The sequence below is a fragment of the Gasterosteus aculeatus genome, chromosome 4, assembly GCF_964276395.1.
Source record: "Gasterosteus aculeatus chromosome 4, fGasAcu3.hap1.1, whole genome shotgun sequence".
In the NCBI taxonomy this organism is placed as follows: domain Eukaryota; kingdom Metazoa; phylum Chordata; class Actinopteri; order Perciformes; family Gasterosteidae; genus Gasterosteus; species Gasterosteus aculeatus.
The window spans coordinates 6,476,335-6,504,036 of NC_135691.1; the positions used below are offsets into that span (position 1 = coordinate 6,476,335).

At 43.8% G+C, this 27,702-nt stretch overlaps 2 protein-coding genes across 5 annotated transcripts; one reads left to right on the forward strand and one right to left on the reverse strand.

Moving 5' to 3' along the window:
• Nucleotides 1-349: 349 nt before the first annotated feature.
• On the forward strand, nt 350-20,084 carry zdhhc9 (zDHHC palmitoyltransferase 9). 4 transcript variants are annotated; one of them, XM_078100650.1, is made up of 10 exons: nt 350-1,382; nt 1,645-1,912; nt 8,263-8,423; nt 10,858-11,016; nt 12,683-12,820; nt 13,249-13,295; nt 14,085-14,189; nt 16,024-16,127; nt 16,335-16,437; nt 16,825-20,084. In XM_078100650.1, exons 1-10 carry the CDS (start codon nt 1,280-1,282, stop codon nt 16,999-17,001), a joined length of 1,365 nt encoding a protein of 454 aa, XP_077956776.1. In that variant the 5' UTR covers nt 350-1,279; the 3' UTR covers nt 17,002-20,084. The 4 variants fall into 4 exon arrangements, with proteins under 4 accessions (XP_077956776.1, XP_077956777.1, XP_077956779.1 ...); XM_078100651.1 differs by having other exon boundaries at nt 350-1,370; XM_078100652.1 differs by lacking the exon at nt 350-1,382 and having other exon boundaries at nt 1,414-1,912.
• On the reverse strand, nt 20,085-27,627 carry sash3 (SAM and SH3 domain containing 3). The gene is made up of 8 exons (XM_040174482.2): nt 27,271-27,627; nt 25,318-25,413; nt 23,801-23,935; nt 23,113-23,248; nt 22,697-22,854; nt 22,363-22,575; nt 22,116-22,260; nt 20,085-21,558 (listed from the first exon to the last, which is right to left on the reverse strand). The coding sequence occupies exons 1-8, from the start codon at nt 27,325-27,327 to the stop codon at nt 21,329-21,331; spliced, it is 1,170 nt and encodes a 389-aa protein (XP_040030416.2). The 5' UTR covers nt 27,328-27,627; the 3' UTR covers nt 20,085-21,328.
• Between the last annotated feature and the right edge of the window lie 75 nt (nt 27,628-27,702).

The following is a 27,702-nucleotide window of genomic DNA, read 5'->3' on the forward strand; positions in this document are numbered from 1 at the left end:
ATTTGTAACTGCTGCACAACAGTTTCTCCTGGGATGTTTCTTGTTGATGTATCTTATTTCCTTTTATAGTATCTATCTGCTGTAGCAACACAGTAGATCAGTAACGTTACCTTTTAGCTGAATGCTACAAAAGAAAAGACAAACGAAAAGGGACTGTTTAAGAATAGATATCAACAATAAAATACGGATCAATCAATACGGATAACCCACTGTAGGCTTGTCACAGTTACCAATTTTCTTGGACGATGTATCATCAAAGAAATAATTGCACGAAATAATTTTTTTATAAACAATATTATATATTTTAAGACAATTTCAGAATAACATTCCAAGCACACCCTTTAAAGGGCAATGGACCTTTATTTCCAATGAATATTAAGACATTAGAATTAGAATTTGAAGAAACAAATCATTCACATTTTCTCAATAAATTAATTAATAAAACAACACAACCAAAACATAAATAAATGAATAAAAATGAACTGTCCGGCTCTGTAACAATAAGTTCACTGTGTGTATAGTGTTAGGGACACTTCTGCTGTTTATGTTGGCTAAACATGTACGTAAGCATAGCAGGCATTATCAACGTCAGCAATGATGTGACTTCACAGGGTTTGTGAACAAAGTGCAGCTACCGACATCTGTTCAACAAACGAACTAATCATTAACTCATTTCCTTCAAAGAAACACGTCTGATCGGAAGGCAACACACAAACAAAAAAACATAAAATCTGTTATTCATCACACTGAAAGTAAAGATATCTTATTTCCCGGGTAGTTTTCTGAAAAAGTAAAAAAAAAAAAGAAAAAAAGAATCTCTGCAGCCACGAAGCAACACTTGCAGGATTCATCTGGTGTCCATGAGTGGTGACCTGGATGAATACTCTCCTTCACGCTGATCCGACCCTGGTTTATACCACAGGCGACCTCTCCTGCATGCCAATGTGATCCAAACAGGACCCGCGTCCGTGTGTCCTTTGTCCCCCTCACTTCCACCTGTCCTGTCCCTTTAAGATTAGACATTTAAATCTAGGCGTGTTTCCTGCTGCCATTGAGTTAAAAAAAAGAAAAGCAGAGAAAAGGCGCTGGCATCCTGCAGGGGAGGAAAAGAGCATCAAACGAGCTTCACGCGACAGGCGGTTCTTCTTCTTCCAAATGTGTTTCATTCCTGGAGGACTCGTGCCATGTTTATTGACGCAGACGCGCGGAGGACCTCCAGCAGCGCGAGCCGCAGTCCAACGTGTGAATGATCATTTATGAAATCTTCGAGATGATATGAATGTCACTCGGTCAAGGTCCGCGCTCCCGACGCAGCAGCCGCGGCCGGATTCCGCACGTTCGGCTGGGAAACCGACGACACCGGCGTTCGGGTGAATTAGATTGTGTGTTTTAAAAAACAACAACTAATACTGTCCGTTGAGAGGAGACTGTCGTGTGTTTTTTGTGTGTTGTTGTTGAGCAGCGTGGGAGCCTCGCGGTGGGAATGACACGCCGCGGGTGAAGACGGGAAACGGGAAAAATAATAATAATAATAATGATGGGACAAGAAACCCACGATGTGACTGCGACACTTTGACCCGTGAAGACGGAGCGGGGAGAAAACTACAACAAAGGAAATCTTTTTTAAAAAAATTTTTTATACAGGCATCGGCTTGTGCACAAATCTACAACACCGCCGAGCTGAGACGCCTCGTCTCCATAAAACAAACAAAAAAAACAGCTGGCACGCACGCAGGCGCGCGCGCACCATGTCGGCGGTGATGGTCACACGAAAGGTGCGAAAATGGGAGAAGCTCCCGGGGAAGAACACGTTCTGCTGCGACGGCCGGGTGATGATGGCCCGGCAGAAGGGGGTCTTCTACCTGACCCTGTTCCTCATCGTCGGGACCTGCTCGCTCTTCTTCGCCTTCGAGTGAGTTCATTTCCTGTCCCTCCCTCCCTCCCTGCGAGTTGGCTCCAGAAAAGGGGCTCGCGGGTCGCTGTGATTGTCCCGTGTGATGCTGTGTGCTATTTGTGTGGCATATATACTGCTGGTAACCGTGTATCCCCGCTTTTAAAGCTGCTGTAAGCGAAGACAAAGTCAATAAGTGGATTGAGGGAAATCATTTCAAAGCTATTTTGGTCATTAGTTCATTTCAGGTCAGTTTTTTGGGGGAAAGAAGGCAGTTTTTCAAATGTGAATGTTGTATTGTAAACAAAATATGTTGGATTTGTGGAGAAAACGCAACGCAAAGTCTTAAACCTGTTTAGACCAAGCTCTGGTAAATGAATCCTGGTATTTGGGGTACAGGAGTATTTACAACGACTATTTTCATTACGGATCGGTCAATTCAAAAGGTAGTCGATTTAAATGAGTCAAAGAACATTTTGAAGCTTCTAAAACGTAGTTTAGCGTAGTAGGGCACGTTGGATCAGGGTCTTCTCGTGGAGCCCGCCTCACACTAACCTCACTCGCACTCGGCCTTGGTACTCGGAGCGCCGGTTCCACCAGGTGAGCTACCCGAGTGCCCCCTGCCTTCATTTGTAACAAGCTACAACTCTAAAATCTAGTCCCCGACGGAGAAAAGGTTCATGATTGATTTAAAAGCCCCGTAGCCGTTCCTCCGGTTCGTCTCTGTCTCAAACCGGCCGTCTCACAAACCCAGTGGACTCCTCAGTAGTGTGCGATCACCGGGTCCGATGCGGCTCGGGGACAAAGGTCCTGCCGAGGCTTCAGACATTATTTCTAAAGTAAAGAGGGTTTGAATGGCGATCGTAAATACGTGCTGATAACAAATAACAATTTGTTTTCTGTCTTTGTCCCACTGGTTTCCTCATTCTTTGAGTCAGGAACTATGATTTAGCACAAAATCCTGGTCTGTAACACAGTAACCTCTCTGTGACTGTGGGCGTGGACGCATATCAGGCCAAACGGATTCGCAGCATTTTAGGGAAGCGAAGCCGCTTCTTTCTCACGCAGCGGCCGGCCCTTCCCTTCTCTTTGTGCCTTAATGGCCTCTCCAGCTTTCATTTTGAGTCCGGACTGAAAGAGCTGTGGTCGGGCTCTGAGCAGAGAGAGAGAGAGGGAGAGAGAGATGACGATGATGATGATGATGATGAACATCCAGAGCCCGGAGGAGGCATTGCGGTGTCTAATGGCTGCAGTGTTGTTAGCATGATATCTTCATATTACAGTTGAGCATCGTTATATCTCATGGAGGGGCTAGATGGTAACGCAGAGATTTTGTTCAGATAACATGGGGGGGGTCATTTTCCAACCCGCCATTACGCAGCATGTTGATACTTATCTGATTCAAAGCCCTGACAGAGTGATTGCCCGCTGCACAAGAGGTTTAATGCATTCACAAACTGCCCCTTTGCAACTATTAGTCAGTTTTTTTCCTGCTATCAATGCTGTATGGTGGAATGTTTACAGCATCAATGCTGTTATCTGCTCATCCGCCTCATCCGGTTCTTTATTTTCTTCTAGTCATGTCAGAAAATATAGTGAAAAATGTGTTGAATGAGATCCATTCAAAACAAAAAGCAGCTTTCTAAGCCCAAAAGAAATTCGGTACAACCTCATACGTGTAAAATAATATTTAAGAAATGATATTTTTCAAATTGTTAAATCGATAAACATGAAATGTGGAACCTTCACGCCCCACTTCCCAAATAAATTTGAATCACTTTTCTGATCCCCTGATTTTCCAGACAGCTCCATCATCTGTTGCTTTGGTTTATGGCTAAAAACCTGCAAACCTAATGACGGCCCACATCTTGCGTTAAGGAGGAGTGATGTTATCAAAATAATAACCAGTCTACGAAAGGACACCATGCAGTGCCCCATAATTGATAAAACAATGCATTTTGTAGAAAGACTTGGCATCAGGACTCGTTCCAAGCATATTATGGGAGAGGGAGGTTCATTCTGGTGCATTTAGTTGCAGTTCATCATTCTTACATCATGTAATGTAGCTTCCTGTCTTCACATGCTGGCTTTAAACAAACGGGGGGGAATAGGGGGGGCAGTGGCCTGGCGGAGGGTTGACTCGAGTCTAACACCGGCTGAGCAAATATCTCCCTTTTATCACCGGCCATCGGCATCTTGTGCACAGAGACCTTTTCTGTGTGCTTTAATTTGCTCTGAATTGCGGAACCGGGCAGTCGAATACACAAATGCAAAGACCCATTAGGAGCAATTAAGCAAATGCTGTTTAGACGTGGGCCCGGCCTGTTGTTCCCTTCACAGGCAGGATACATTTTAATACTGCGTCTTTACCTTGTCGGCTTTCAGCCCATTTAACGTCCCCCGATCGCAATTAAAAATGTAATTTCACAGACCGGTATTTGTTTTTGTCCACGCTGTATAACAAAATATTTCCTCACAGTTTAATGCTCGCTGGTTTGTACGTATTGTACGTGTGAATCTGGTATGTGTGCGTGGATTTTTTATTTTTTTTCATAGCTTGGAGGAAGAAACAAGAAGCTGGAACACGAGGACCTTGTGTCATCTGTGTGTCCGCCCCGGGACGCCGCGCTCCGTGGCCAAAGAAGCGCGTGTGTGTGTGTGTGTGTGTGACGAGAGACGCGGCCTCTCTCTCTCCGCCCGCGTGTTCGTTCTCTTTCTACATCCGTTCATTTACATTGAATGTGAGCTAAAGAGCAGAAGAGCAGCTGCAGTCACACGACATCTGCCCCCCCCCTTTCACCCTCCTCAGCATCCAACCCCACCCGTACTCCCCGTCAGCCAATCGGCAATCGGCCTTACTTAGAGAGCAGTAACATGATTTAAGCCCTATTCAGAGGACACGGACCGGGGATCTACAGGCTTTGTTTGCAGGATGAGAAGCAGCTTTTTTGTGGTGGTTTTGTGCACATGCTGTGCAATGAAGGGATACTTCACATGTATCATCACTTTGGTCTTTGTCTATTGCGCTCTCCTAGAGATGGAGGCATCTTTAACCGTGCTGTTAAATCACAAGCATTATGTTTCACGTGGCTAGAATTTGTCTTCATTTTCTCTGAGGGAATATTGTATGATGCAACATCTGTAATCCTGGCTTTAATCCTCCCGTCGTCATCCCTCTCGTATGGTGTTTTAGTGTTGCGTAAGAAGGGAGACTGATTCCAACTGGACAATAGATGGAGCTTTAGTGTAGCTTCATTTTATTTTATTTTTTTAAATTATAAGATTTCAAAGAGTTTTAAAGGAGCCATTCCCTTAACGACGGTAAAATGTCAGGAGTGATGACGCGGTGACGTGTTAATCCCGGGTTCAGTGTCTTTCTTGCTGGCATGTTAAAGTGATTTTAATTCGGCGATACGTCCTCTCATCTTTCAGCTTGTGTCACGCTGCGTTGAGAGGAGGAGAAATCCTCAGAATCAAAGTCTGCAGTACGCATCCTAACGCCCGACACACACAAACAAACGCACACACACACAGAACTTTTCCATTTCTATGCAGGAACTGCATTAGTGTATCTATCTCAATCTAACACGGTGCGATGGTTCTATATTCATTTTAATTTAATTTTAATTCATGACCAGATCATTACAGGTTTTTTAGCTTTCCGTTATTAAACTGAAATGTATGTTTTCAATATAAATCTGCATCATGGGCTTTAATAACACTTGTGTCCTGGCCCATTAAGTAAATAAAAGGTGTATATAATATTGCACACGGCAAAAACACTTGCAATTTGCATAAGTCTGGTAAATTGGATTCTAAGGAAACACATTTGTGGTTTTTAATCCAGTCCAAAGCATCAAAGCCACCTCTGAAAACATCCTTTTTTATTTCTTTATTATTTCACACCAAGAACCAGCGTTGCATTATTTCGGTTGTAGTTTAGCCTTGATTCTCAGAGGCCTGATAAGCCCTCAGACTCGTTCTGCGTTCCACATCCGATACTATTTTTATCGTATTTGACTTTTTTTTTTTAACAGAGACACATAGTGTCGAGTTATCTGTATGCGACCGATCGGGACATTCTGCTTTGTCACCACAAAGTACATTGAACTGTCGTCCGTCTCTGCGGCTGCTGGGAGCTGCCAATAAGCTGTCATCAGGATGTCACCTGTTTGCGCTCAATCAGCGGCGCCGTCGATGTGACGTATGTCGCAGAAGCACGCTGGCTTTCGTACTACAAAATGTTACCAAACCCAGTAGGACGTGCTGGTATTTTGTCATGCTGCATTTGGAATTCTTTCTGCATTAAACCTTTTTGTCACGGTAGTTTGGGTGTCATTGAACCCTCTGTGTTCAGACCAAAGACGCCGACTTAGGGAACCACACTTGATGCAATTTAAAAATATTTTTTTCACAGCTCCCCCACCACATAAATGGTTTTAACATATTTGGGCATATATGGGCCACTTGAGTAACTTTAATTTGTTGCTTTCCACCACGGGATCTGCTTTATTGTAAGCCCAAGCGGCACGCAGGTCCGATTGATCGCCTCGCTGATGAAAACATTCCCCCCCCACATGGACACGGCGCCTGATTGATTAAATCCATTTTTTTTTATTTTTCTGCCTGCCGCCTCTGTGGTGACTGATGAACGACGCCACCGCCGACCTGCTCCTCGGCAGCAGAGGAGGCGGTCACGTCCGGGAAGGACGCCGAGCGCCTAATGGGAAGCCGTGATTGAGTGTTGCCTCCGAACCTGCCGGTCGTCATTACGAGAATTACGCTTCATCGGCAGACTTCCTCTCAGTCTGATTCCTCTGGCCTCGGTCCAGTGGAAACTTCAATTGATTTGATTGCTGCTCCTCGTTTCCATTAATTTGAAAAAAGACACTGCTAGAATTGGTGTGTGTGTGTGTGTGTGTGTGTGGTCTCATCAGTCCACAGGTATGCTGACGTACCTGGCAGGGTGTACCTAGCTATATTATTGTGTGTGACTAAACAGGTGGACTTTGTTCTATGCCCGACACTTGTTGACTCAGCTACCTTCCTTTCAGACTTTATTGTGTGTGTGTGTGTGTGTGTGTGTGTGTGTGTGTGTGTGTGTGTGTGTGTGTGTGTGTGAGAATGACATGTCGCTCAGAGAAGACCATATCACTGAGAATAATGGTGATGATTGTCCAAAATTGTAACGAACTCTTAAGAGATGGAGGATTTATTTTAAGAAAGATGCCAGATGTGCGCTTGTATTGGCACTGCACTGTATTTCCATTTTTAAATTGAATAGCTACAGGAGAACAAATCCAAACTGAACCAGAAACAATCACACAGTAATAATAACAGAATTATCCAGTATTGGTGCTTTGAAGTAGTTTGGATATTCATACTTATTTGACTGTATCTGCAGTGTTTTAGTGGATATCTGATCCAGATAAATGGCTTCTGTCCAAATGGGATGTTGTGTTCCACGCAGAGGCACCTGGTGCACATTTTGTGTATGTAACTCCATTAAAATAATTTATACTTTACTCCTAAACATTTCTTTATATGCTAATATGCTGGTTATTTTCTTTCAAATTGTGAGTAATGAATGAAGACATTTCTGACTTTTTACATCAATTGATTTCTAAATGAAATTCAGACTTATGTTTTGTCAGTCCCCTAATGGATTAATTCAGTGTTCCATCTCTACTTACACACTGCATGAATAATTTACTGAAACAAAGCGACTCGTATGAAAACAAATGTAGTCCAATGAAACAACTGACGCGTCTCTTTTCACCCGTCCACATCTCCAATGAAGCGGAGCGTGTATACGCCATATGTGTCTGTGTGCATGACATGCAGGACAAAGGTAAGTCTCGGACAGCGTGCGGCACGATACCTCGCTACCCTGTGGTGACACATTAGTGTTGCATTTATGAATATATATGATTCCCACCGCTCGGGAGGGCGACGAGGCCGCTCGGTTTAACTATTAATAACTTCCTGCAGGAGCCTTTGCTGCTGCTGCTGCTGCTGCTCTGCGCTGTCGCAGCACTTTGCACTGCAGCTCACATCTGTTATTGCTCCGAGCAGCAGGCCGCCTCAGCGGCGCCCTGCTGGCTCTAATCTCAATGGCCGCGGCAGACGGAGTTATGCTAATGACTCTCCGCTCTTCCTCCAGAAGGTGAAGGGGAAGCGTTGCGTGGTTTTGTTTTATTTGCGGTCATGACTTCTGCACGGGCCATTATGACCTTTTTTATGTTTGAAACACCACTTTGGAGTATGTGCGACGTTGTGTCGCGCCCTCTCGGCGCATCTCTTATATTATTTGATTTGATTATATGATTTGAATGGATCTTTATCTTCTCCCTATCTTGGTTTTCTTACAGGTGTCCCTACCTGGCTGTCCATCTGTCTCCTGCCATCCCATTTTTCGCCGTCCTGCTCTTCCTCTTCGTCATCGCCATGTTGTTGAGGACCAGCTTCAGTGACCCCGGGGTGCTGCCACGGGCCCTCCCGGAGGAGGCCACGTTCATCGAGATGGAAATTGGTGAGTTGGGTCATCGTGCCTCCAACCGCTCCACGTTGGGTCTTCAACACACCCGAGCTGCTGGTTTTGGGCGCACGCCCGCGGCCGCGTTCTGTACGCCTGCCTCGAACCCAAACACCGTTTGAGAGACGAGCCGGTGAACACGGTGGAGCATTTTGCAGCAGTGAGAGATGGTCGAAAAAAAACAGTGAATATTAGACTTAAATTCATCTAATGTGGCTCCGTAACTGCTGTAAACAAGCAACTGTTTGCTGACAACATCATCTAGAAATTACCATTATATCAAACTGAAACGGGAAAAATGTTATGCAATTTTGCATAAAACCCTATTTATTTATTATAAATATACAATAGTTCTGTGGAAATAAAGAATGTTTTTTGGCTCAACAGTCTAATATGATAACACCAATGTGTGTGCTGTTAATAGAAGGAAGGCCCAGTAGCATCCTTATTCCGGCACCTTCAGTAATAATCCTCAGTCGCTGCAGATTGTTGCCAGGTTTGAAGGAGCACGTGCTCTGAAATCTTGTGCGATTGCTTCACAGCTCCTCACCTTGAAGTGGGCATTATGAACAATCGCTCTGATAATGCCACAAGGCACAAAGCTCTTATCTACACCCAGGACAAATGTCCCGTCAGCAACGGGACAAATGACTACTACAGTCTGCGTGCAGTTACATCATCACCGTCCACGTTGTTCTTTTGTATAAAATTACTTCAGAGTTTGGTGGAAGCAGCTCTAGGGAAAGTATTTTGGAGGCATAAATACTTAATTTATGCGTCCAAGCAGACAGACTCAGTCCTGTTGGTTTATTCATCTTTGTTATTCTTTATGATGTTGACGGTTTGGTGAGCTCAGACTCGACCCTAACCCACGCAAATTCATTACAAGGCGCCCCGCTGTCTCATTACACAAAGCAAACTATACGCCAACAAAGCCTTTGCTTGGCGCCGCCTCTCTGCTCCAACCGGCGGTGATGATGTACCGATTTGTAAATCTCCTTTTGGAATGTACGTGTACGTCAATAGAGCTGCAACTCATCATTTTCAATGATGATAAATGTGTTTTCTTTCCTGATTATTGAGTCTTTTAATTGCAAGTTCCCAGAGTACCAGTTGATTTACTTCAAGTTTATGTTGTTGTTTTTTTTTTTTTCGTCAGCTCAACAGCCAACAACCCAAAAATAGTTGATTTAAGGGAGCTGTCAAATGTGGAAATGTGAGCGTAAGTTATTATGCTAAATGTGTGGAAGTGCACCGAATGGCTGTTCTTTGCTTTTGGGAGAAATGCATGACACTCCACAAAACGCGTCTCCCAAAATGGCAAAAGACACGCATCACACGGATGCCACAATGTTGCTATTACCACGTGAAGGATGTATGCTTAAAGCAGCCTCAATTCAGCAGATTCCATCCCACACCTGAGGTCTTGCATGCTCGATGTGTGAGGGAGGCCGTTTGCTGCTGTGGGCGCCGGCGCGCTGACGGATAACAGCCAGGCGAGAGAGCAGGTGTGCTGCCCGGATGCTCGCTCCCTTTTTTTAGCCCGTTAGCCACGATTCCCGAGGGGTGAGGGGGTTGCTGATAGGAGGGAAGGCATCCTCTTGGAATATCTAATGCCCTCGTAGCAGACAGAGCTTCGCTACCCGAGGGAGTGGCATCGCTCCCCGTGAGCGATGACTCATTCGTTTATTCTCGGCCCGTTTACCCTGAAAGCCACTAATCCTACATGCGGCAGATTCATAAGGCCGAGCAGCTTGAGTGCATCTCACAATGGTGATGCCTGTTGATGCATTATGGGTGGTTTTGATTCAAGCTTGTCAGAGTGGTAGTTTTTATTGACTTATTTATGCAGGAGGAGGATGTGCTTTTTTTCACGTAATGAAATTTCCACAAATCGTGCCTTGGTCGTGTCAATGTATCTCCAGAAAGGCAAGTGGACTATTAACTACTCCTGCAGCAATTCAGAAAAATCCGAATTGACTAAATGAACTTACTATAATTTAATTTGTTGTGGAAACTAAACCTAAAATATATTTCAGTATTACGACGGTTATCTGAAGCCTAAAAATGTTGTGTTGCGAAGGCATAATAGTAACAGCTCAGCGGCGATTAAACGTAAATCCAGCGTCGTCTATTCTGAACTGAGCCAATGTTGTTGTTCACCAACACCCTCAAGGTTCAGCTGACCAGATTTCTTCTTGATCCTGTCACTGAATCTCTCATTTCTCACCGCCTGTTTTAAGACCTTTACATTCTCCGCTCATAGTGTTCATTATCTGTGATTGACAACGTAGTTTATGGCGCTGTTGATGTATTACGTCGTGATTTGTAACACCTTTTGATAATAATTCGCCATGTGATCAAGGTTGCCAACAGCTCCTGATGAATGTTTTTTTTTATTTTGTGTGTGTGTGTGTGTGTGTTCCCACAGAGGCTGCTAATGGGAACGTCCCCGCAGGGCAGCGGCCGCCACCTCGAATCCGCAACGTTCAGATTAACAACCAGATCGTCAAACTCAAGTACTGCTACACTTGCAAGATCTTCCGACCACCTCGAGCATCTCACTGCAGCATCTGTGACAACTGCGTCGGTAAGAAAGGTCCTCCGATCTCACCGCGCAGGTTTTAGAAAGTGAGAAACCGTAACAGCTGGTTTATTCCAGTTGTTCATAAACAGAAAGGTGGGTAATGATGAAGCAGAAGAACGCTGACGTGATGATTATTAATGAAGCCGCAATCTTATGTACTTCTATATTTATTTAGCTTTTTTTTACATGGAATATGCTTTGAATTTGGAAGTCGGTTTGAACTCTGTGTGTCTGTTGCTGTGTCACATCTCTCAGCCCTGCAGCGTAGCATTGATAAGCCTTCAGATGATTGAGGAATGTGTGTGAAGGGAGCGTCGGCTCATGGGCGATATGAGAGGAGACAGTGGAGGCTCAGTGAGGGAATAAGCGCTCAGTCATTGTGAACACTGGTTCATCTGTGTCCACCTGCTGTAGAAACACACACACACATAGTCAAAGCGTCACAGCTGCCTGCCTCAATCCAGGTTTTTACGACAGTCATATCTTCTCCTCGACATCGTTTATAGCTGCAAAGTCTCTCGCAGGATGTGCCGTAATATGCCGATTTACACATTATCACATGACTGATGTACCATAAAGCCTGTAAGTGTGTGGCACGTATGTAGTATGCAGCACACTGGAGTCAAAATAAAGCAATAACTGCAAGTGGCCACCTGGCACCAGGCTTCTAAAGTGGTTTACAAATCAGATTTTTAGTTTTTTCAAATATACTAAAATGCAATTTGGTTTCATTATAAAGCAAGTAAAGTGCCTTCAGCTTTAGTGTGAGGATTCTGATGTCAATATTAAGTGAACAGCGTAGAGGATTATGGTCCTGCTGCAGTCTATATGCAATCTAAATACTGGAGAAAGGGGCGATTATATTATGGTTAAAATTACTTCTCAATTTGGATACTAACATAATTGGATGTTGGTACATTTTCATGTGGCACACCATGTAGTGTAAGTGGGTGGAGTGTAAATTTAGACTCCTTCAACTGTGTGGAAAAAATTGCAACCAGGCGAAGCATTAGTAAATCTCATTAGTACCGAGATTTGTTTGTGACCAACTTGTTTTTTCACACTCTCACACACTACGACGCTGATGTTCAGCAGGGACGATGTTCACCGTCTTTGAAGTGTAAATTTGCCAAGCGACGCCTTTTGGTTTTCAGTCGTGATGGTGCCCCTAAGTGGAGGGATCACCGAAGTCCTTGGGATTCATCCCCCGAAGACAACAACCGTCTCTACAAAAGGACGGAGAGCGATCTATTTAATTGTTTCTATGTTAGTGGGAATGAAAGTAAAGGACAAAGGCTTCCATCCATAGATACATGTCGCAAGTGTGGCTTAAAAAAAAAACTAGGATGACGCTGTCCAGTTGTCTGCTTTCCACTTCGACCGTGTATGTAGGAGCTGCTTCACATCATGCATGTTTACTCCATCTGCAGCTGCAGCAGACACACTGCGCTCCCTTCCGTCTGTTGACCCTGCCCTCTTTCATCCGGCTCTCTTCCAAATTAAAGAAGGGAAGCGATCATTATATTTAGACCGCGGGTTTTAGAAGCACAAGGCTTTCTTTGAGCATCACACTGGTGTATTTTTAACACTCGTCCGAGTGATTTCGAAGAAACCGTGAGCGGTGCAACAGACGTGTTCCTACCGTGACCGTTTTTTCTCTCCTCCGCAGACCGCTTTGATCACCACTGTCCCTGGGTGGGGAACTGCGTGGGCAAGAGGAACTACCGATACTTCTACATGTTCACCCTGTCGCTCTCCCTGCTCACCATTTACATCTTCACCTTCAACATCGTCCACGTGGTGATGCGTGAGTATCCCGGGCCGTCGCCGTTGCCCATCCTCCAGAGCCGTAGTAGAAGAGCACATGAATGGGTTACGGAATGCGACAGAACCAGAAGGACGAGCCGTGACACGAGCGGGAGCAGCAGCTCCTGGCAGATGCGCAAGTTGTGTGCACATTAGGTGAAACTATGACCTCATTCCGACCGGGCTTTTCCTGTAATGTGACACGACGCGCGACAGCAACCGACAGCCCGACATGATTGCTCTTTAGTACTCATCTTCCGGCTTCCTGGTTCTAACCAACGCAGGCAGAGAGAAAAGGAAACGGTATCTTTGTAGTCGGCATAATTAGCTCGTGTTATCTTGGTACTCAAGTAATTGTATAAAAATATAGAACAGTTGGATTGTTTGAGTCTTTTCTTTAACTTTTCCTCTGTTTTGCTGTGTTCACAGGTTCAGTGGATGGCGGCTTTTTGAACACTTTGAAGGAGACACCTGGAACATATCCTTTTCTCTTTTTTTTTTTTTTAAAGCTTTTACCCCAGAATACAACAAAACAAACAGCCGCCGCGCTTGTCTAATGTCCCCGAAATAGAAATTTTCAAACGGATTTCAAGTGCCACACCCGACGATGACCGCTCCCTAATCCTTTCCCCCGCACAGTAACGATCAAACAACCCTGTAGGATCTGCCGTCCAGCGCAGCAGGCCCATCGAGCCTGGGTTTCCAGTTACTCACGAGTAATTCATAGTTCATCGCTACACTGGTTTCACTGGAGTGAAGTCCACCCTTTCCTCTGTGTGAAAGCCAGTGCCGAATATTATGAGTTTAAATCGTAGGTCCATTAGTTTCCCCCCAAAAAGCCATTTCTCTCTTACCATCGAAACAGAAAACAACACATTTGCATGCAAAGGTTTTTTAAATCATACTCGCGCAATAATCCTACTAATTGGACAAAGTAGGTCAAAGGAAAACGCTGTTAGGAGGACGGCTTTGGGCCACACCTTAAGTACACATTCACAACCTCCTTTAAAGGATCTTTGTTTTGTACCAAATTAGTCGAATACACTTAAAGACAACAATATTCAGCTTTCTCCGTTTGTCATTTGACATTTCATTTATGTAAATCTCACCTGGTCTGTCTTTTTGACCCCTAAAAAAAACCACCCCCTGGCTGTAATCACGTTGCATAACTGTTTACTGTTCAGCCGTCCCTTGCTGTGCACCGTTTAATCGGCGACCACGTGTCGGCCAGAAAACATCTGTTGCTGTTTTCTTAACTCCAGCTCACTGTTCTGGAGGTTTTGGTGTGTTTCTTCACCCTGTGGTCAGTAGTGGGACTGACGGGCTTCCACACCTACCTGATCTCTCTCAACCAGACCACCAACGAGGACGTGAGTGCGTCTTAACGGCCTGAATAATGCCGTCGTACCTCCTGTTTATTCCTGGATTTGAATCCTCCCGTGAGGCGGGGGCGGCGCTGCTCTTTGCATGTCGTTTGTTTAGGTATCACACTGTATGCAAATGAACCGGCTTTTCCAGTCCACAAAGCACGTGAACCAACCGCAAAAGACCAAAATAACACGTGCACTAGTTTCACATCAAAACAGTTCTACTTCTGCCGCGTATAGATGACACCTGTGGCTCTAAAAAGACACACATATTTGCACCTTTCCGACATCTGAATAGGTCACTACATGAGATTGGATTTTGATTATTTGAATTGTTGACGCTATAAATAGTTATAGTGAAAATGTCTAAATGCCGCCTAGCTTCACGTGGCTGGAAAGACAAACATACTAGAATTTCCAAGACTACACGGCTGTTTCCACGACAACGGCTCGGCCTCTTTCTGCAGGGAAGGACGCTTGGCTGTTAACACAACAGCCTTGTTTAACAAGCTACAGTTTAACTATAGTTAAGCAAATACAGGAAGAAATGCACGTACACAAGATCTCAACGGAAACCAGAAAGTCTTTTTATAACTGCGTTTATAATACAGGACAGTTACTTTTTTTTATTGTTCTGTTTTTTTTAAATTTTGATAACTGCTCCGCAGGAGCCAGAATAGATTACATGAAGGGACTGACCGAGGTGTTTCAAAATGTCCTATTTTTAGAGACCAAACGTTGCCGATGCATCAGGAACACTTTAATTCTGCTCAGAGTCTGAGGCATCAGACGACACGGCTGGTTTTTGCTTGGACTCTTCTCTGCTCAGCCGACATTGTCTCGTGAACTAAAAATATGCATGAAAGGCTGCTATAAAAGCAGAACTCAATAAGAACAAGACAAAACATGACAGAACAGAGCTGAAATGACAACAAAACCAACCAGCTGCTTTCTGACTCTGCTAGCTACATTTAGAAGACGCTTGAGTGCCTAAATGAGGTATTGATTGCTTGATCGCATTACCGTTGAGTCATTGAGTCACCACACACACACACACATTCATACGGAGTTGATGCGGAGTTGAGGCAGAAGATCAGTGAGGTTGATGCAGGTGGAGGAATCCACCGACGGAGTAATCGATGCTGTCTGTGCATGCTAGCGTTAAGAGTGAGTGGACTTCTGCGGGCTTTGTCAGCCTCGATCTGACCAGAAAAGGCAGAAACGGCAGCAGCGGTTGCGGTCGGAGGCTCTCGAAGGCTGAAAGCATGAGAGTGCACTTGTACTTTGTTGCAATGCATTAATTTATAATTCCCCTTTTTCTTTCCTGGGGGAAAGCTGGCCTCATTTCCGCGATGAAGCTCCGCAATGTTCAGCTACTGTACAGCGTAATGTTCCAGTAGATGAAACAATGGCCCAGCTGCCTCGATATCGGCTTGATTGGCCTAATAATAGATGCATCGATCCCTGCAGGACTGGGCATGCTGCCAGAGATGCTGCTGGGGCAGAGAGAGCGGGGGGGATAAAGAGGAGAAGATAGAAATGGTGGAATAAAGGCAAAGAGGAGGAGGCACCTGGACTGTTGTAGCTGCTGCAGGCTCGCCCATAGGGTGCCACATGCTCTGTCAACTGTGTCTCCCGCACACGCACACACACACAGAGAGTTCGTACACGTCGGCATCCAGACTGTTGACCTATATTTACTGCAACAAAAAATAATAAATGTTAATTAATTGACTTTTTCTGTCCTGCGTGTTTTTTGTGGTCAATCTGCATTTAGGATTTGTGATTTGTTGTTCGTGTGATGAGTGTGATGCACTCCTTTAATTTATTTGCCCAGATTAAAGGATCCTGGTCGGGAAAGAACCGAGTCCAGAACCCGTACAGCCACAAGAACTTCATGAAGAACTGCTGCGAGGTGCTCTGTGGGCCGACCTACCCGAGGTACCTCTGTCAGATCTTTATTTATGAGATTCTCATGCTGTCTAAATTGGGTTTGTGTTTGTCTTGTCTTATTGTTGCCAATAAGGTTTATATCCGTTCCTTTGGATGAATATTTAACTTTTAGATTAGTCCCCCCGTCCTACGCGTTGTCCTGGCAAAATAAAGAGCAGGATGCACTAAGACAGATGGCTTTGTCTCACTCCCCAGTGTCCTGGACAGAAGAGGAATGACGCAGGAGGATTTGACCGTTTCTTCTGCGTCTGCTGCGCCCTCATCTTCTAGCAGCAGCAACGCTGCTCCACAAACCACGGTGAGAGGACACACACTCACACAGCGCACACTCGCGTAAACACCGCAGCCTCTCCTAAAAGCACTGAAGTGGATCCAGGCTGCAAAGCACAGGACGGTGAATACAGAGCAGACGAGTCTGAGTCTGAACCAATTACAGAGTGTTGGGGAGACAAAATGACGCTTGAGGACACATCATTTCTTATGGTAGTTGATAATCCATCTTGAGACACATGGATATGGAACCATTTTGTGGCTCCACCTCATAATTGTCATTGGGAACCTAATGGGAAAATATGTTTTGCTAACGGTTCGTTAAAGACATGCGCGTTTGCCGCTGCGTATTCACTCCCGCGTTGCTTTGGCGCTACGCGGCTCACCGGGGGTCTCTCTCCTCCTCCGACGACAGAAAACCACGGCCCCGCTCATCCCCAACGAGCACACGCCCGACGACGCCAGGCCGAGCATCGCCGCTTCAGCAGAGAACAGCGACTCCTCCAAAGAGGGATTCCCTCCTGCTAAGACGGTTCCACCCCTGGCTTCACCCGAGACTGACGTGTCCCTGCCCAAGGACAAGGCCCAGTAGCTGCATGAAGGGGGTGGCTCCTGCCTTAGCCACTACCCCCCCCCCCCCCCCCCCACACTACCCCAACCCCCCGGTATCCTGCCCGGTCAGGAACTAAAACATTGCTAATCCGTGTGTGATTACAGCGCAGGTGACTCCTACTTTCAACCAGAGGAGCGAAGCTTCTGCGCTGCGGAGCCTCCGACTCCCTCGTCTCCTCACCAGTAGCCGCAGAGCTGTTTGATGGTTAGTTACTCCTGCAGGAGGAGGGGTGATTAAAGTGGAAAGTCAGCAGCTTCCTTTCTGTCTCCTGAACACTGCATGTAAAAAGACACACGGGGCAAGAAGCTGCCGGACGAACTGAAGAGAAAAGAAGCTCTCCGGCGCGCGTGACATCGCCACGGGTCGCTCTGATAAAATGTATTTAAAATTGCATAATGACATTTATCGTAAGAGGCCAGTTTAAATATATCCCTTGTAAGTGTCTAACAAAGACAATATTACTTCTGGACATGTATAAGACTTCATGCATACAGTTACCTTTCTGTTGTGTGCACATTACATGCCCTATGCAAACCATGAGGAGGCTGGACAAGCGGCTTTTTGATGTGTAGAAAGAAGGAAGGACATCTGTGAGTCTTTGGGGTCACGTCAAGTCCCCCACACAGGGGGAGGACATGCCGATCCTTAGCTGAGATGTCCTAACGGCTCCCTCCAGGCAAGTCAAACTTCCTTGCGATGTGATATTGCTGCATTCAGTACTGTCGTCACTTACGTGCATCTATTTTTTAAAGCGATCCAGACCAACGCCTGTCCTTCCATTTTTTTATATAACAAAGATTTATCGAGATGTCGGTGCTCCGAAACTGAGGGAATCGCTTGACGGGCAGTTGAAGTCTTGTGTGCAGGAGCCGCTCATCAACCAGAGATCCAGTGAGTGAGAGAAAAGGCCTGACGTCTCCTGACAGCAGACACTGGTAGTGACAGTGCCTTATCACAATAGTTGCACCGTCAAATGCAACTCAGGTCGACCGTCAGAGGAAACCCGTGAGATCCGTTATAGACAATAATACAGTGTTAAATGGGAAATGCCTTCGTCTATACACCAATTAGTCCAGTGTTTCCCAACCAGATGGTTGCAAGATAATTCTAAATCATTTTAAGAGGTTGTTGAATATTTTGGGAGGGTCGGGAGTTTATTTGTTTTCTTCCAGAGAGTTGGATGAGAAGATTAATATACCTCTCATGTCCGTGTAGTAAATTTGAAGCGACGGCAAGGAGGGGGTTAGCTTAGCTTAGCATGAAGACTGCAAACGGCACCTCCAAAGCCCACTTTTAATACGCTAAATCAAATTCGATCGTCTTACTTTTTTTTTCTTTTTGTACAGATTTAACCAAAACATTAGTGAGCTTTAGAGGTGCTGGCAGATGTCTTTTAACTTTTAAACAGAACAAGGCTAGTTCCCCTGCTCTCTGCTTTTCAATGCTAAGCTAAGCTAACCAGCTGCTCTCTGAAGCCTCATAATAAGAGAGTCAATCAATCCACTCATCCAAATCCCAACAATAAGTCCTATAAAACGTGTGTGTTCCTTTCACCAGGAAGAGAATAATACACATTCACGTAGTACAAAAATGTGCTTTTTTTCCTTGTAAAATACTGTGAATGTTTCTCAGTATGCGTGCGAAGTAGCTTAGTTTCAAGGGGCTCAGAGGTCTGAAGGGTTGGGAACCACTGAATTAAACCTTGTGAAACAACAAAACGACCCTAAGCAAAGCCATTGTTGAACTGTACAGAGTTTTAGAACGTGAAGATACGCTGTGTTGCAGTGGGGCCGGTGTTAACTATGCTGCCTGTGAGCTTGAGCACTTAATCCTGCAAATCACACCAGAGCCGATCTTCCCCGGAGTTCTCCCTCTTCCTGATTTCTTTTTGCCTCTTACCTCGATACGAACACATTTTACTCTTCTCCTATTCCCGGCAACTCTGTAGTTTTTGGCAGGCTCGTTATCTGCAGGAATAAGGCCAGAGATCCCTTTCACTCATCCGTGTTTTTCAGCGTTTAACGTGGCCGCAGACTTTTTGTTTTTGTTTTGGAGCCGCCGCAGAAATGACAGAGGGAAAGGGAAGTATTTAAATGATGTTAGCTGATAGTGAGGGTTTGTAATTGTGATTGTGTTGTATGCAAGACAGAGTTGGTGTTTGTGAAATATACTTGTGTAGAAGTTCTAGCGTGTCAACAGCTTCAGAGTCTGAAATCAATTTGTGTGGTCCCATCATAATGGGGCAATTAAAGCTCAAGAGACTCCCCACTTTTGAAAGTTGAATCTAGGCCAGTTTTATTAATTATTAGTTCACATGGGGATGGTTTTCTCGATTGTTTGGTCTATGAAATATTAAACATTCAACATACTGAAATTGATGTTAGAATTTTTAAGTCATTAAAAAGTCATTATCAGAAGGTATTTTTATTCAAGAACCTGGAACCAGCTCAATTTAGTCATTTTTGGTTTAAATAAAAGCAGTCGATACTTTTTATTGTCGGTCGACCAGCTGATTAATTGACCAATAGTTTCGACTGAAGATGTATCTCCACAATCAGGGGAGGTAGCTGACACATCTCTGCTGGGAGAAGCTTTTAAGTCTGGATCGTTTCTGTGAAGTATAAAAAAACTGCTGAACAATAAGAAGTAAAACTGAGTGTGTGAACTTCCTTTGTAGAAAGTATTTGAAGACCGCGTGTTTGATAGCTGTCACCGAGAAGCAAGAATGTATGAATGATATTTAATAAAAGAAGGGGCGGGGGTTTTTAAAAGGGACGTTATAGGTTTTAAAGGTTTTGCAGACTTAAGATCTGAGCTGATCCGTCGTACTTCTGATTCCTGTGTTGAAATGCCATTCATTACGTGGTCAGATCTGAATGCTCTGATCAATCTACTACATTGCATTATGTAAACAGATACAGTACTATAACATTGATGGAACTCTTTAATTTATGATCACATTGTTAAGTATCAGCACTGTGATTATCTGTATGTCATTCAATTTACTTCACTTCTTTTTACATGATCAATGTGTCTGGTAAATAAACAATATTGTCTTATTATTTTAAGTCTTAAGTTTTATTTTTATATTTTGAATACATTTCTTTAGAAAAAGCCTTTCCAAATGTATCAACAAATAGGGAAAACATAAAATAGAACCGTGCTAAAAGTAAAACACAAATGGGACATTACAATTTGATACATACAGTGTTAATGCCATGAAATGTCACAAAAAATAACACAAAAGGTCATAGTAGCGCTAAATTTTGTCATAAAAAAGTGACTTATTATACTATTACCTTTTATGAATTACGTTACAATGACTTTATTTTATCTTTATCTTTTCAGAATTATTCATACATAATACGTTTTGAATATTTAGGACATTTTTAAGATGTATTAAAAAAAGTTGAACTGCATAATTAATTGAATTGTATTTTTAAGGTTTAAGTATAGGATGTTGTAGAAAGCTATAAAACCAAAAGATATTTCAGTATCTCTAAAAAGTAAACTAGTTTTAAAAGTCCTAAAAATTCATAATATAGTGTGAGAAAAGTAATTAATGAGCCTACCAATTGATGCTAAATACACAATGTATGGTACAATATGTACATGAATACAATTAGATACGTTTCGAAAAATGATTAAAAGTAAAATAAAAATCCTAGTATATTTTAAAAAGATGCGAAGAAGCCATCTTAGAAAAAAAGTCATGAAAAGTAAAAGAAAATGCAGCATGTTGAAATAACAAGTTAGATCATTATTTTGAGTCACAGTATAACGTGTCAAAAACATTCTTAAAATGACATTTCAAAATTCAATTTATAAACTTTATAGTATGTTGGAAGAAGTCTGGTAATGTACAAAAAGTCTCAGCATCTCAGGGGATTTTTGTTTAATTTCAACTCTATTTACATCAATATTTCCTCACAATGTGAGGAAATCAGTGAAGAGCAAACTACTTCAAGTTACAATCCAAGTTACTCCAAGTGACATGAAACATATTTTACATTCACAATTGCGTGTAAGAGCAAACAACATGAAAACCTTTACGACCGGTTCATAAAGAACGAAACGCTTTCAAGCGCTTTTCTGGTGTCATCATCATCATCACAACATGAAATCCTCAGGAGGAGACAACTGCATCTGCTGCTCGCTCAGCAGCACAAACCATCATCTGCATACAGTATTAGAACATTACTTTGTGCTCCAATAACCAGTCCAATCCTTTTACAATGAAGAGGCATTTTAATGGAGTCCCTGAGAACCAAGAATTTAAGAAAGAAAAGTGTTTTTCCATCACTTCTCAAGATCCTTCGTCCACCTCCAGCTCCTGCAGCTGTTCCTGCAGAGCGTCCAGCTGCTCAGTTTGCGTCTCTCCACGTTTCTCCGCCTCCTCCCGGTTTGCCTGCTCCTCTGACGCTTCTCCGCGTCGGCCCTCCAGGCACTCGGAGCTCTCGAAGCAGCCCGAGTCCCTCGGCTCCTTGTCGTCCCCCCCGGACGTGTCCTGGTCATCTGGCTCCGACTCGTCTTCAGCTGCACGGGGAAGAGCAACGGCTTTTAAACACTGAAACCCGACCCATGCAGAGCTTGTGTTCATCTTCGGAGTATCTTATACTAGTAGTATACTATGCTAGTGTTTTTCATGATTTAAGCGTTAGAACTGTACTCTTTTAGTTCTGTCTAAAACCAGCAAAACAGGTTGAATTGATCGAGCTGTTTTTTGACATTTAAAATCTTGCATTGTAAAGTACGTCTATTCTTAAATATTTCAAAATAAATTATCAATCTTCACGTCCAACTTTGAAAATAATGAGCAATAGGGCCACTACTTCATCTAAACAATCATTATAGTTGAGTTAGGAATGATTGGAGGGGAAACAACAGAACAACATATTACAGATAAAACTCGTAGATGAAATAATATGTATTCACTCCTAAAAGTGAAGGTTTTTTGGATGCAGGTGGCATTGGGCAGGACGAACTGTGAGTGTATTGCTGTGATCAGATGCATCCAATGGTGCAGCTGAGTACAGATGGAAGCCTGCAGTATTGCCCAAAGACATTTGCAGCTTTAACGCAGGTGCACCTACAGTCTCTCAGCAGTTCACAGGCACTCAGGATCTTGGCGCGCTTGTCCGGGTCTGTGATGTTCAGCTCGTTGAGGTGAGACTCCTGCAGTCCCGCAAAGTCCTCCAGGGTCTGGAAACCGTGCATGGACAGCAGAGAACTCAACTCCTGAAGCAGAAGACCACAAACGCAAACATTTAGATCAATATCCGCCAGTCATGATGACGCGCAGACGTCCTGCTGCAGCGTGACAAGTGCTGTGGGTCTTACAGTGAGGCCCATGCCGTCCAGGACCTCCTCCAGGGTTTTGGGTTTGCAATTGGATCGGCGGTTCTTGCTGTCGCAGCGCCTCCTCCTGGACGGCGGGCTTTCGTCGGGCAGCAGGTTGACGTAGATGAACTTAAAGGAGCCCATTTTGTTGTTGAGCTTCCCCGTCCAGGTCCCGACGGGAGGCTTCTCGATGATGTGGATGATGTCTCCTTTCTGTGAGGCAAAGTGAACGGCGGGGCGCGGTGATGATGAGGGTTTGACTCTTCACGCTCACACAATCGCTAACTGAAATGATGTGCTTTAAGCCGCCGGGCCTCTCGGGCCCGCTACTCACATTGAGTTTGAGTGACTCCACGTCGTACGGGCTGGGAGTGAAGTCGGTGTGGACCAGTGCGCGGCCGCAGAAAGGGCCGTTGTAAGAGACGCCGTTCTCCTCCAGCCTCATGCTGTCCCTCTGGCAGTATCCGCTGTCCAGGCTCTGTCTGTCGCCGCCTGGGGGTCAACACACACAAGGAGCACGCTCAGATTCCTCCTTCAAATGCTCGTGTTTGTGTTTTCTAACGCCTTTAGCCGCCACACACATTCCAAAAATCTGCATGTGGATAAATGGTGGGGTGCGATATAAATGTTGGGTCTATCCGCGAAGAGACAAGGATTTCCTCTTGATGTGTTAGTAACACTACAAATAAAATATAACACATGCAAATAGGCGTGTATGTATGTAAATATATATTAAATATGTATACTTACTGCCTGAGAGCTGGCGGGTGATGAGGCTGGGCGGTGTGTCCTCTGACCCTGAGGAGCACACAGACGTCCTCTGTCCTGCACTCAGATCTGGAAGCCAGTCAGAAGAGACCGGAGACAGCTCCTCCCCGCTCTCAGCCTGGAGACATCGCAGGACAACAACAGGTCAAACGTCTATTCACATTAGTTCTACTCACAAGTGCCCAAGGGTATCTAACGTACCTAATCAAAAAATATATATGTTATTGCTGATGCTTGAATGAATGCAAGATGTTACTGTTACAAATTGTCATGATGAAGCCATTTTTAACTTATTTTTTAAATATTCATGTACATATATATCTATAGATGTAAAAAAATATGATGAATGAGGGAATAAAGACATCAAACACCCCCCCCCCAAAATTGAAGTTGAGTAGAAGTGTAAATATTAATTTACTTAAGTACTGTACAGAAGAAAATTACTTCCTGCTTTGGTTTAGATAACCACAGTTCACACATGTGTCCACTAGATGGCGGCAACTCAATTCTTTATACAACAACAACAAACAACAACAGCTCCATGAAGACATGTCAAGGTTTGTTTTCTTGCATAAGAAATCCTAAACGGTTCATTACTACTGCTAAAAACACATTTTGTTATGGTTTTAGAATATACTGAAACAGTATAGAAGTGTAAAGTGGATCTTACCCCCTCTTCAGCCAGAGCCTTTTGCACCATCTTGGATGTTTTTCGGGTCATGGTGCGTGAGATGACGTTGCGCCATTTTTTCCCAAGTTTGATGCCACTTTTTACGGAGTCCTCTGCCGCTAAACCCTCCGTCAACTGAGATGTGAGTAAAAATAAAATATCTTTATTTATCGGACATCTCTCTATGCGATATGAGAAGGTAGATTTAGTAAAACCTTGTTCAAATTAAGTGATTTAGAAATATGCCAAAACAATGAGTTTGACATGGATTGAGTCCCACAGTGGTTCACAGTAGAATTACTGTAGGAACTATTTACTTGACTAGAAAAAATACAGATGTTGCGGTCGTGGGGTTTTGCATACAGGCTGATACCCCCCCCCCCCCCCCACACACACACACACACACACACACACACACACACACACACACACACACACACACACACACATCTTGTGGGCAGGTGCCAACCAAAGATGGCCGTCTGCAGACGAACACTGTTGGCTCATTAATGAAAGCTAACGATGGTTTGGATGTTTTCATGGAGGCATTTATAGGAAATGTCCCGTGCCACTCTTGGACAGAAAAAGTCAAATCCCCTGTAATTTGCAAAGGGGAAACAAAGCGGCAGCACAACTGGATTTAGAGGAATCTAACTAACTGACTAACTAACTGACTAACTAACTGCTAACTGAGCATTAACTCGGAGGGATTGTTTGGGAAGTAGTAGACCTCTAAAATATTAAACATCATTCTCTTGCTTCCAAAATGTGACAGGTAGGGATTTAGTTTATGATAATTAATAAACTGCAAACAGAGTGTTTTATGGCTGCTTCTTGTGAGAATCTGACACAGGACTCAGCGCTCAAATCTCAAGTCAAACTTCTCCTTCTTCTTGATTCAGCAACTTCAGAGAGTTAACTGTTAAATCAAAGAGAAACGCGCGGGTTGTAACGATCAAACACGTTAACGCAAATTTTTAAGCATTGCGTGAGAAGCCTGGATCCTCGGGGGAGAACCACCGGGCGGGACGCTCGAGCGCGTCTGACATGGCGGCTCTCTGCTTGAGAGGCCAGCGGACATCCTGTCTGCAGGCTGTTGTCATCGGCAGCTCCGAGCAGTGCTTCTGCTTCTGACTTCCTCTCCTCTTTCAGGCTCATCTGTCCGCCAACTTCTACTCGGGGGTTCGCGGAACGCTACAGGGAAGTTATTTGAGTTCTGTTTTATGTTTTTATGTTTTTAAAAAGGTGCATGCACAGGCGGTGCGGTGAATCAGGAAGCACAAACCGCACACTTCTGTAACAGCTGCTGCTGATAACCATTTCTGTTGGATGCAGTATCATTTACATTGTGTGCAACAAATGAGGAAGAACGCAATCAAATACCTTCAGTTTAGGAACCGGAAAAAGAAAAGACTTGTGATGTGTCTGCTTCTTCTCAAAAACAGATGTGCATTGCGTGTCTGATAATGTGTTTGTTGGTTTTTCTGAATAAAATGTTTCAGCGGAGTCCAACTTACATTCTCCTCCACGTTATACTCCTTCTCGGACACCACGGGAGAAGTAGGTTTGTGCTTCATGAAATCTTTGAAGCTGCTCGATCTCTGCAGAGTGAGCTGGAAACACAAATAATTGGGTTCGGTAAGGTGAGGTAAGATTAGGGTTAATAATTGCATTCATGTCAAAATCACCATGAGAAAAGACGGCAAAGGGACAGTAAAAAAAAACTCACAAAGGAGACGGCGTCAAAATCATTACCAGAAAAACACATCAGTCCTTTGCTTTGTTTTGTTTTTTACTGTAATGCAACACTGATAGAATATGTTCTTATCTTGTAAAAAGAATGTATCTGCAGAGCGAGTTCTCAGAAAACAAACTGCCCACGTCTCATGGATCTGCGTCACGCTGGATGGACTCAAATGTAGTCAAGCAATTCAGCAGACAAGCAAGAAAATGATGTCTGGCGATAACTTCCAAATGATCGAACAGTCTTCTTTGTGAACTGAATTGAATTGAATTTGAATTTATTTTTTCGAAGATGTATAAAAGGAAAAAAAAAGTTACTATTTGTACACACAAAGAAAAAAGAGCTAAGACACAACAAAAAGGTAAGAAGCATGACACTTATTTGATGTCCCACCCCTTTTTAACTGCTCTTGAGCCTGTAACCACACAGAATACTACATAATACACCTACATACCACGGATACACTTCACAAATATCCAGTCACAAAAACAAACATACACCACATACATATCCCTGCAAGCATACATATAACATGTATATATACATATATATATATATATATATACATATATATATATATATATATATATATATATATATATATAAATATATATGTTTGTGTTTATACATACACTAATAATAATAATATTTATTTATTTAATAATAATGATATACCATATACACCATATATACTAAATACAATATAACATATATATAGTGCTGAGTTGTTATACTATTCACCTCCCCTCTTCATCACAGTACCTGTTGAGGAACTGAATTCATCGTTGATCTAAATGTCGATAGAAAAAAAGACTACAGTAAAATCCTTTATTCTGAATTCAAAATCTGAACACGATTATTTTCCAACATCAATTTATCTGTTAATTCTTTTCTAGATGATTGAAGATGCCCTTTCATCCCCAGCCTGCATGTCCCCTGCAGACATCTTTTGAGAGCATTTTGCATAATATTCACGCCTCAGAGTTTCCGCTGGTGGAAACTTTTTTTATCTACTTCGCCTGACAACCGCACGCCGCTGTGTGTGCGCAGCACATCGTTCTCGAACCTTTTTGTCAAGACCAAAGCAACGAGCGACTGCTGGCAGCCATAAAAAGCCACAAACGCTTTAAGGCAAATCAATATTCCAATTACATTACATCTGATTCGTGGTGTTCTGTGTCCTTAGCACCGGTGACACTTGTCGCTTTAGGAGACGATTGGCGGACGGAAGGTAATTGAACTGCAGAAGGGAGGAGATGGTTGCGGTAAAATAAGGGCACTGGCGTTGAGGGTAGGCGGCTCGCTTTCACGTTGCCTGTAACCACAAGGAGCCACGGTGCTTTTTATCACTCGAGCTACATCTGCGGCCATGATTCACCCGAACAGAATACAGGAACTTTGCTTCTGTGGAAGAATATGTTGAGGCCGTAGAATATTCAAAAATTGGAGGATAAAGATTGTTTTCAGCTTTTAGTTATGTGTGTGTGTGTGTGTGTGTGTATTTTGCAGGGTTCGTTCAGCTTCACCACACAAATTGCACTAACCGGAGCAGACATCCTGTTTTGAAACACAAGTACAGCTGCACGAGATGTTGAAACACAAACACGATGCGATTAAAGACCTCTTCACAATTCACTGTCCGTGACATTTACATTCTGGGAGGCGCAATTCCGGCACGTCCACTTCAAACTTTCCAAAACAAACAGGTCTCTTGTCAAAAGCTCACCTTCTTCTTCTGCCCCTGCTCCTTCTCCGAGGCGTTGGAGGGCCTTCGCCTCAACATCTTCTTCCTCAGCGGCCCTTCAGGAGTCTCTTTGGGTAAAAAGCTGTGCGAGCGACACGCCGGCCTTAAATCAGTGAGGGTTTTCTGTCACTGCGCCGTCGCTGCCAAAAGTCGTCTGATGAGAAAAGAAAAAAAATGGTTGCACAGAAGTGCAGAAGCTGAGAGGAAGTTGCGTGGCCACAGAGAAACCGGAGAGGCAGACCCTGTTTTTGGTTCCTCTGGTGTTCACACAGGCCGGTGGCTTTGTTGCATGTGTCGCCCGGTCCTGCGTGTCACAAACCCTTTGTGGCAAACAGAACTGACACTCGAAACAGTTCATGGAAATGTCATCACGGCCATTTGACCGTCACTACAGCTGATGCAATGTGGTTTTCT

Coding starts and splice junctions, on each gene's coding strand:
- sash3 (XM_040174482.2), bottom strand. CDS start 27,327: ATGTTGAGGCGAAGGCCCTCCAACGCCTCGGAGAAGGAGCAGGGGCAG. Junction 23,249..23,800: donor AGGCTCTGGCTGAAGAGGGG/GTAAGATCCACT, acceptor CGATGTCTCCAG/GCTGAGAGCGGGGAGGAGCT. Junction 22,855..23,112: donor CACCCGCCAGCTCTCAGGCA/GTAAGTATACAT, acceptor GTTGACCCCCAG/GCGGCGACAGACAGAGCCTG.
- zdhhc9 (XM_078100650.1), top strand. CDS start 1,280: ATGTCACTCGGTCAAGGTCCGCGCTCCCGACGCAGCAGCCGCGGCCGG. Junction 1,383..1,644: donor GCGTTCGGGTGAATTAGATT/GTGTGTTTTAAA, acceptor TTTTTTATACAG/GCATCGGCTTGTGCACAAAT. Junction 13,296..14,084: donor CTTTGAAGGAGACACCTGGA/ACATATCCTTTT, acceptor TAACTCCAGCTC/ACTGTTCTGGAGGTTTTGGT.